This window comes from Pygocentrus nattereri, chromosome 3 (assembly GCF_015220715.1).
Source record: "Pygocentrus nattereri isolate fPygNat1 chromosome 3, fPygNat1.pri, whole genome shotgun sequence".
Lineage (NCBI taxonomy): Eukaryota > Metazoa > Chordata > Actinopteri > Characiformes > Serrasalmidae > Pygocentrus > Pygocentrus nattereri.
Window position 1 is genome coordinate 28,632,647 of NC_051213.1, and position 9,524 is coordinate 28,642,170.

Sequence of the window (9,524 nt, forward strand, 5' to 3'; positions counted from 1 at the left end):
ACCTGAATCCGATTGAGCACATCTGGGACATCATGTCTCGCTCCATCCACCAACGCCATGTTGCACCACAGACTGTCCAGGAGTTGGTGGATGCTTTAGTCCAAGTCTGGGAGGAGATCCCTCAGGAGACCATCCGCCACCTCATCAGGAGCATGCCCAGGTGTTGTAGAGAGGTCATACAGGCACGTGGAGGCCACGCACAATACTGAGCCTCATTTCGACTTGTTTTAAGGACATCACATCAAAGTTGGATCAGCCTGTAGTGGGTTTTTCCACTTTAATTTTGTGTGTGACTCCAAATCCAGGCCTCCATTGGTTAATAAATTTGATTTCTGCACATTCAACTTTGTACAGTACAAAGTATTCATTCATGAGTATTTCATTCATTCAGGTCTAGGATGTGTTATTTGAGTGTTCCCTTTATTTTTTTGAGCAGTGTAGATATATAGAGATAAATAGAGATATATAAAATCTGTGCATCACTCCATCTCTCTCCATTCCATTGATCCCCTGCTCTCCTGTATCTCTTCACTCTCACGGCTGATGGATGCTCTGCAGACACTCTGGACAGAGTCTGTCTTTAATCCCATATAAGGCCTGACTGTTACCAAACTCCTCTTTAACTATTCATTGTGACACAGGTGCCAAGTGTGGGTGTGTGGTGTCCGGCAGGGCAGCGTGGACATGCTGATACCTGCGATAAGAGAAGTAGCCGGAGGTGACCGAAGACACCAGAGCGAGTTGCGTATAGTGGCCGGCTAGAGGGTTTGTTTTTAAGGCATGTAGTTTATTAATGTGAACTGAAGGTGGTCTGAGCTGTTTGAAGTTAATAAATGGACATCTGTACTGACAGGCCTGTACGGGAGAGCCTAGAAGCAGAACCAGCAGCTGGCACATGATCGGCTGGTGGTGACCTATCTGGACAAAGCATGGTTTTCAGTGATGCTCTAAGAGGGCTTGTGTCAATGGCTGAGATGGAGGATTTGGAGAAATTCGTGAAGGAGCTGTTGCTTTTTGAGTGATCAAGGCCAGAGGGGGCACCATCGACATTGTTGGAAGAGTCATTGGGACAGACATGGACCTCCCTCTTCCTACGTCCCAACTGGACATTGACGTGGACTTGGGCTTTGCTCTCTTTTTCTTCCTGCTGCTGTGTTTGTTCCTGCTGGTTACGATGGTGCGCTGTGCCCAGATGGTGCTGGACCCCTACAGTGCAATCTCAGTCTCCACCTACCAGGAGGAACAAGTGGAGGGATGAGCACAAGGCCCCACCGATCAACACCACGTCAACTCCAAAAGCAGAACATCTCAAACATCTGGCACTTTGAATGGGTATCTTTCATGGGTGAAGACGCTGATTCGTGCCCAACACTGATTTTTGATAAGAAGATGGAGAGAGGGCTCCGTTTGAAATGCGCCGTTCCTGGAGGCGATAATCATCTGAACTGTCAGTAACATCTGAACTTGACCTGTAAAAACTCCGTTTTTGGTGGAATTAAAATAAACTGAGATGCTGTTATTAATTTGCAGGAAGCAAAGGAACTATTACAAGTTGTGAGTTGGGGAAAATGCTGTCAACACTTGTTTTACTTAAAAAATAACCAAATACATTCAGAATGTATTTATTTGATTGTCTTAGCACGTCAGCAGTATTTATTGCGCGTTTCCTTGACGGAATATATATTTCTGATTGTTCAGATTTGTACATTGCATAACATTTTGATAATAAAAAACTCAATATGGCATTTGTCAGTTTTTCATCAGTCTCAAAGTGCTTTAAAAAGTAAAAATACCGTGGTGAAAATTAAATTACAGCCACGCGCAAAAATATGATGAATATCTGGACCAGTAGTCTGTAGTTCATGGTCACTTTCAGCGATTTAAAAATGCAGTTTACAGACTACGTCGTTTCTTTAGCGGACATTTGCTTATAAAATTGCAGACTTGAACTTGAGGTGAGACTTTAATTTTGAAATGGACGAGTTTCCGTTCACTCAGCATGCCGCCTCTCCTGCAGTCAGTCCCTCTGGCCTCTGTTTTTGTGAAGTAGCTTATAGATTGAGGAATGTTGGAGGTCGTTTCTGGTTGAGTTCAGGTTGACGTTTCCTCCTTTTTATCGAGTAAGAAACGTTTGACTCCTCGTATCTCTGTATTATAGCGGGTAATGACCTGACTGCGCAAGGTTAGACCGTGTCCCGTCTGAATGTACAGAGGCTGCGTCTAAAGCCGTTTCGAGGCTCCGCAGGTTTAATCTGTACTGTGTGTGTGTGTGTGTGTTTTTTGTTTCACAGGAGCAGGAATGGCTTCGTTTGGGACTTTGCTGAAGTCTGGAGTGTCGCTGCTGCGCTGCGTGAGACAGTTCAGTACAGGTGAGCTGCTGCTCGTGTTTGTGTGTCTTGTGTCTGCTGTATGTTGGTCTTGTGCGTGTGTACACTCTTTAAATGGTTCCTCTACTGTTGCAAGCTTGGCACTGTAACAGTAAAAGACCTCTTAAATATATAACCATCTTCAGCACATGCTCCATCAATCTAAAAACCCTTCCATGATGCAGAAAACCCTTAAAACATGCAGAGGGTTCTTTGAGTGTTCATGGTTTCATATATAACCGTTTTCTTTACTAAAGAACTCTTGGAGAGCCCTAATTTTTAAGAGTGTAGTGACAATATAAGAACCCTTTTTGGTATAAACGAATACACGTCTGTGTCCATTTCATCATACAGAGTATCATTTACACATGAACGGCTCTATTTAGACTCACTGATAAACTCTTGAAGAAGCATCTTTTATGACAGTGTATTAAACCATCATTTTTGTGTTTTTGCTGTTGACATGCATGTTATATGCCCGAGTTTCCAAGCCCAGTCCTCACAGTTCAGGGATTTGTTCCTCTGTTCCAGCTCCTAAACACATTTGAGGGGTGTTTCACAAAGCGGGAATTCTCATCTTACCCAGATAACTTCTGTTCAATAGCAGTAAGGAGCTGAGGGGCATTCCCGTTGGACAGTCCTCCTCATTGGGCCCCCAGTTATCTGGCTAACAAAGAAATCCAGCTGCTCCTGTATTGAGTTGTTGATTGCTTGGTGCGAGTGTGTTGGGAGCTGAAACAGCAGAGATTGAGTTATGAAAAGGTGGTGTTGGTAGCTGCTCCTGCTCATAACCAGTTCAGCTCTGCTGCTTATAAATGTTTTCTGTTTAGGGCTGTTGTGGAGTGCAGCACCGTCTGGTGATTTCCCTGTGCTTACACACCAACCCAACCTGGCACTTAACTGATGAGTTGAATCAGATGTGCTTGATCAGAAAAATAACCAAACTGCAAGAATTCAGCTCCCCTGGACCAGAGTTCACGGTGTTTGAGGGAATAGATGGCAAAAGCACTGAAGTTTGAACCCAGTATTATGTTATAAAGCACAGTTTGAAAAACACATTGAGATGTCTTTTAATGTTGAGATTTTTAAAAAGCACATTCGCTCAGACAGTAAGAAATACAAGGCAGTGTTTTATATTTCTACTTTTGATGTAGGTGGTAATCCAGGTAAAAATGACAATTTTGTCTCCTCTTTTCCAGCCGTTTTTGAGGGCAGTACATCTTTTAAGTTAAATGTATTTACTTTTTCTGTGATTTGTCTTTCTTGAAGGAACATGTTCTCTTGTGCGAATGCACGCCATCCCAAAGCTAAAACAAGTGGACCGGTGGACTGAGAAAAGAAGCATGTTTGGAGTCTATGACAACATTGGAATTTTAGGTGAGCTCTTAGAAGTGTCAAAATCAGAAATCCTAGAAAAATGAGTTGAGCCCATTCCTCCATTCATGCCTACACACAATGGCCAGATCTTTTCTGTAGGCGAACACCAGTTGTTGGTCTTCCTCATGTATCTGATAATTGGGAAAAAAATCGCACATGACCAAAGTCTGTTGGTACTGGTCTGAGCCAGTTTAACCATAAAATGCCCAGTTACATGAATATGAGGTCAATGAAAGAGGGGAAAAATAGTTGGCCATAGAGCTGGGCAATATGACAATATATATCATTATAGAAATTAATTGCATCATATGTGACAGTATGCTTTTCTGAGAATATCATGCATATCTTCAGTATCAATATATATGGGCCACTGAAATGATTTCCCCCCCCAAGTCAGTACAGGTCTTACTGAGTGATGTACTGTATTCTCTCTGCCTTTAATGGGGTTAGGTGACTTTAAAGCTCATCCCAAGGATTTGATCACCGGCCCTGCTTGGCTACGAGGCTTTCGTGGCAATGAGCTTCAGCGTCTCACCCGGAAGAAGCGGATGGTGGGCGATCGAATGATGACGGAGGATCGACACAACCTGGAGAAGAGAATCAGCTTCCTCTACCGCCGCTTCAACCGTTACGGAAAACACAGATAGAGACTGTGGCAAACTTAAAAGCTTTTTCCTCTGCGCTTCCCTCTCCCTGTGTCTGTCTTTATTGTCTTTTGGATTTAGAAATGATCAATTAAATGTTAGCTGTTATAAGCTCATGCTCTGTTTTTGTGTTCTTGATCAGACACACTGTGACAATACATTGCAGTGCTGAAATGCGTCATTGTGCATCATCAGGCGCATTCTTTTAACTATACAATTTAATGCAGTTGCATTTGCACCACGGGTCACATCAACTTAGCTTCTACCAGTAAGTACGTTATCCATCACACCCCCAACCTCAACTTAACCCACCCCTGCCCATAAGTATCGTTCTCATTCCCACCTCCAGGCTACCTGCCTCACAGCTCACTGAATCATTTTTTTGTTAAGTTTAGATAAAATATCTTTAGAATATCAACTCGAATCATAAACTGAGTGAGTTATCACACCTTTACAGTAGACAATAAAATCTTGCAAAAATATTATTAAAAAATCCTTTATTTAAAAAAAAAAAAAACATGAAGTGGTAGATCCAAAAAAGGAGAGGCTAGAAGTGGGAAAACATCACAATTGCATAAGCATGCGTGTTTTCCTCGCCACAGGAATGCATTGGCTGTGCTGTGCACTTCTTGTTGTAATAAATAATCTTACACTTCACATGCACACACATTTTCTATTGCTTTCAGTATAAAAAAAATACAACTTAAACAACCCACAGAAACGTGAAGGTTCTGTAATGTGTTTGTCTGCATAGGGCTTAGTGAGAGAGGGAGCTGGGACTCGGGAAGCCAGTGAATGAAGCCTCTGGTAGAACAGAGAGATCAGACTCTGCCTGCAACAGAGAAAACAGAGATTTAGAAATCACATATGCATCACCTGAAGATGTACAAAATTAAGCTTTTTGTTTTTATGATCGTCACAATACTTAATGTTTAAAAACAAGCTTTAGTTTGTTCAGTTTTAAAATGTGTTTTTTAAAACTTTCCTGGGTATCAATGCATTTTTTACAGCTTGTAACATGTAACAAGAAAAATTGTCTTTTTTTTTTTTTTTACAAACCACCTGAGCACCTAGATTTTGGGTGAACTAGGACATTTCTGTTGCAACATTTAGTGAAACTGAGAAGCAAACATGCTTCAAAATGTCACATTTATATCTAGCTAAGCATTTAAGTACATTTTATTGGTTTTTGCTTTACAACTGAAGGAAGCCGCTGAGTCTGCAGTCAAGTTGAGCTGGTTCTTCTTACCTGAGCATCTCTCTCTTTTTCCTTTGGAACTCGATTCCTCTTTTTCTTGGGTCCTACTGTTGATTGGTGGGGAACTGAGGGGGAGGAACCATTATCATCTCCACAAGGTACACTATCTAAAACGGCTCCACATTCGTCCTAGTAAAAGCAGCATGAGAGGAAGAGTCAGAGAGGTAAAGGCACTGGCTGGTAGCACATTTATTGCTAGTCAAGTTACCAGCAAATTCAAAGCAAAACAACTAAAATCTAAAGAGCTGCACTAAACAAACATTTTTTTTGGTTACTGAAAATATGTACTTCTTTAAAGAATAGCTTCAATAATAAACAAGTTTGGTTGAGCTTTTTGCTTGACTAACAGCTGTCTCACCTCTAATGGTATGGTTATCTGGGCTGTCCTGTATTCATCTCCATATGAGTCCAGAGTCTTCATAAGAAACCTGACAGACAGCCAGACTTAATAACACGGTCCTGGAACCTCCTAACAAACAAGTTATGCTGTATCCTTTTTAGGCATGCACTGATATGGAAATTCATAGCTGACAGAGATATCCAATATTTTTCATAAACATGTCTGTCAATAAAGAAAAGCATTTATAAAATGAAGAAAATGGGCCTAATCCACCTGCATTGACCTTACAGAGAAATAAACTCTTTATTTGAAGAGAGTTACTGATGCAGTGAAGCAAATAACAATAGATATTTTAGCATAGTAGCCCAATGGCAGCTAAACATTCTTCTCTCCTGAAATACAATAAACATGCCACCATGTTTTCAGCAAATTTCCATTGGCACTGATATGATTCATAATTCATTGTGCATCTCTTATAAAAATGAAAAAGTCAAAACACTCAACCACAATATATTATTTTTAAAAAGGCATGCAGTCTCACTGCCTCACTTGCCTTCTTTCTTTCTTCAGCCTGCGTGTTAGTCTTTGTACCTGGTGAAGGCGACCCAATATCCTTTCATTCACCTGAAAAAAAGATAAAAAAAAAAGAAAGTTTGACCATTAAAACCAATGAAAACAGCATCACTGGACTGGCACTCTCTCTGTGGCAGCAGCATTAACTAGAAAATGATTTCTATATGCATTTTATTTTATAGTTTATGGGAAAAGCTCTGGCTCACCTGTTCGATCTCCTTGCACCTCTTGCTCAGGGCCTGGTACTTCTTCTTTTCAAGTTCTCTCCTGTCCTCTTCGCCGTCCTGCCCCGGGCCAGCCGCAGACCCTCCATTGTCCAGGATCTCAGTGCCTCCTGGACCCAGCTCCACTCCACCAGCCTCCAGTTCAGCCTCCAGAATGTGACCCCCAAATAGGGGCGGCAAAGCCAAGCCTGAGAAATCCTCCATCATCTACAGTACATTAACAGACAAGACAGTTCATACACAATTAACAGACGGTTATTCAGGAATTCTCTGCTTCTGTATCACACTGAAAAACAAAAGTCTATTAGGCGTGCAAGCAGATCTTTCTAAAACTTTGGGAGGTAAAGCAATTATATTCCTGGACAGTGAAAATTTTAATTGTGATAATTGTGATAATCAAGATGCTGACCACAATCATGATACAGGGGCTGTAGTTTTGCTTGGCTTTCAGTTCCCAAATGATTTAAGGCTGAATTAAAAAAGGCATCGCTGCCAAACATTTAATGTGTGGGTTTCAATACTTATGCAAGCATCATATTTCAGTTTACAATCTTCCTTAAAATATCTACAGAAAGATATTTTAGCGTAGATATTTGACTATTTAGCGTTAAGAGGATATGAGTTATCATTAATAATGTGCCTTTATCATTAAAAATCCAGAAAGTACTAATAATCTAAAGGTCTTAACACTTGAAGTCACTGTACATTACATTTAAAACAGGCAAATACACTAAATGAACAAGCAACACTTACTTTTTTACTTTTCTGTTGTGGTTCATCAGCTCGTGTTTCTGATATCGATCCCCAGCAGCAGCAGCTCTGTTAACCTAGCTGTTGTTGGTTATAAGGACATTTATCAGAATAACTCGTTCCTCATCGATTAAATTCTTTCTCCATTTAAGCTGCATAAAAACCGTTTTATACCCTGTAATTTTAATGTTTTAAGCTCCATTTTGATATAAAACCTTCAGGTAAACAGCACCGATGGACCATCTCTCCGCGCAGTTAAAACACGTCACTATTGAAGCTGCTATGAACTACAGTTCCCGTTATACACGTCATTTTGAACTACAATTCCCATGAAGCAACTTCAACAGAACGCAACATGGCTGGCAGTAAGTATTTGAAAGCAAGCGAGCAACCTAAATGTTGATTTTTTTTAAGTTGAAGTCTTTTTTATGTATTTATTTGCACATATACATTAGTACATTTTACCGGTGGGTTAAACCGTCGTTCTCTATCGGGGTCTGCTGTTGTTTCAGTGTTTTGAGTCGTGTTTGACCTTGGCTCTGCAGTTTAGTATCGCTGCTGCTGCTGTTTACTTGTGTGACAAACTGGTTTTGGCGTTGTGATATACAGGGTTTTAAATTACATAGGCTATAGATCGCCCTTGGGTGTAATATCACGGACTAATTTCTCTCTTTCAGTTGGAAATTTTCTAAGAAACGCTTGGAACAAGGAGCCGGTTGTAGCAGCCGCCTGTGGGCTTGGGTTCCTGGGTGAGTGAGATCATTTTAAATATACACAATATGTCCAAAAGCATCAACATAGTTACCCTTCCTAAAGCCGTAAATAAATCCAGCTTGTTGACACCTGCGTTTATATAAAAGCACAATCAGTAGAAAATCACCGTGTTCGATGCCAAGGTGGGGTGGCTGTGTGTAAAGCCTCCCAGGATTGGGCTGAGGAACTGAGTTCTCTGGAGCTCCTTCCAAAACCTTTAGGATGAGCTAGAGTGGATAGAGTGGACTGATCATCCAACATCAGTGCCTGACCGCCGTTGCTCATGCGGTCAAATGCAGTCAAATCATTACAGCAGTTCATAAAGTCTTCCCAGAGGAGTATGAAGGCTGTTACTTCAGCAACGGGGGGAGGGGAGCAGGAGGGTAGTAAATACATATTAATACTCTCAAATTCACAAGAAACAGAGGATGAACAATGTCAGCAATCTTGCTGACATTCAGTACGTTAAATGTGCCTATACTAATATAACAATGACAATACCAGGCCCAGTGTAAAATCAAGCAGAAAACATTTGAATTTCATTTTTCTCATCTGAATGATTTTTATTTCTGCAAACAAGTACTGAATTTTTATGAAATTAAGTAACGTTCACTTGAGAATGTCAGCTGTTGTTTACACTACACATTAAATGAAATTTCAACTAGAGTGAAAATGTCCAGGAATTTTACTGCCGCCCTGTGATGCATTTTAATTCAGTAACTTTTCAATGATATGCTATTTTGTTCTGCAGCTCTTATTGTGCCATTGGCCAGCCCCTTCACCAAGTACACAGGGATGATGAACAAAGCAATCCCATACAACTACCCAGGTAAGGGATCTAATGGCGTCAATACATTACTGTGCTGTATTGCAGTTGTGAACATGATAGTTACCTCTCTGTGTAATCACTGACTGTCTGTCTGCTGATTGACTCTTTTCACCTACACCTCATCTCTCAGTTCCTGTACGAGATGATGGAAACATGCCAGATGTCCCAGCCCACCCATGTGATCCACTGGGCAGGAGCCTGGATTGGCTGAAAAATCTGTGAGGAATATCTCTGAATTCCACTTCTGTACAGACCCCAACTCTCTCTTTCGTTCTCTGCTTCTGACTCAATGGCTCTCAATAAATGTCCTTTGTTTAAAGACACTCTCCTGTCCATTTTTATTTCACTGCCTTGCCCCTACTGGTATTACCAGATCCTGCTGTAGCTGTATTATAATGTAAGTGTAAGTG

General features: G+C 41.0%; 3 protein-coding genes across 4 annotated transcripts; 2 read left to right on the top strand and 1 right to left on the bottom strand.

Moving 5' to 3' along the window:
* Positions 1 to 1,981: 1,981 nt before the first annotated feature.
* On the top strand, positions 1,982 to 4,503 carry mrpl51 (mitochondrial ribosomal protein L51). Of its 2 annotated transcripts, none has more exons than XM_017681824.2 (4): positions 1,982 to 2,182; positions 2,292 to 2,369; positions 3,636 to 3,743; positions 4,194 to 4,503. In XM_017681824.2, exons 2-4 carry the CDS (start codon positions 2,300 to 2,302, stop codon positions 4,388 to 4,390), a joined length of 375 nt encoding a protein of 124 aa, XP_017537313.1. In that variant the 5' UTR covers positions 1,982 to 2,182; positions 2,292 to 2,299; the 3' UTR covers positions 4,391 to 4,503. The 2 variants fall into 2 exon arrangements, with proteins under 2 accessions (XP_017537313.1, XP_017537312.1); XM_017681823.2 differs by having other exon boundaries at positions 1,982 to 2,120.
* Positions 4,504 to 4,887: 384 nt separating this feature from the next.
* On the bottom strand, positions 4,888 to 7,791 carry tfpt (TCF3 (E2A) fusion partner). Its single transcript, XM_017681822.2, has 6 exons — positions 7,536 to 7,791; positions 6,765 to 6,989; positions 6,539 to 6,609; positions 6,004 to 6,073; positions 5,637 to 5,774; positions 4,888 to 5,219 (listed from the first exon to the last, which is right to left on the bottom strand). Exons 2-6 carry the CDS (start codon positions 6,987 to 6,989, stop codon positions 5,145 to 5,147), a joined length of 579 nt encoding a protein of 192 aa, XP_017537311.1. The 5' UTR covers positions 7,536 to 7,791; the 3' UTR covers positions 4,888 to 5,144.
* Positions 7,792 to 7,809: 18 nt separating this feature from the next.
* On the top strand, positions 7,810 to 9,437 carry ndufa3 (NADH:ubiquinone oxidoreductase subunit A3). The gene is made up of 4 exons (XM_017681825.2): positions 7,810 to 7,897; positions 8,210 to 8,281; positions 9,037 to 9,114; positions 9,245 to 9,437. The coding sequence occupies exons 1-4, from the start codon at positions 7,888 to 7,890 to the stop codon at positions 9,334 to 9,336; spliced, it is 252 nt and encodes an 83-aa protein (XP_017537314.1). The 5' UTR covers positions 7,810 to 7,887; the 3' UTR covers positions 9,337 to 9,437.
* The last annotated feature ends 87 nt before the right edge of the window (positions 9,438 to 9,524 follow it).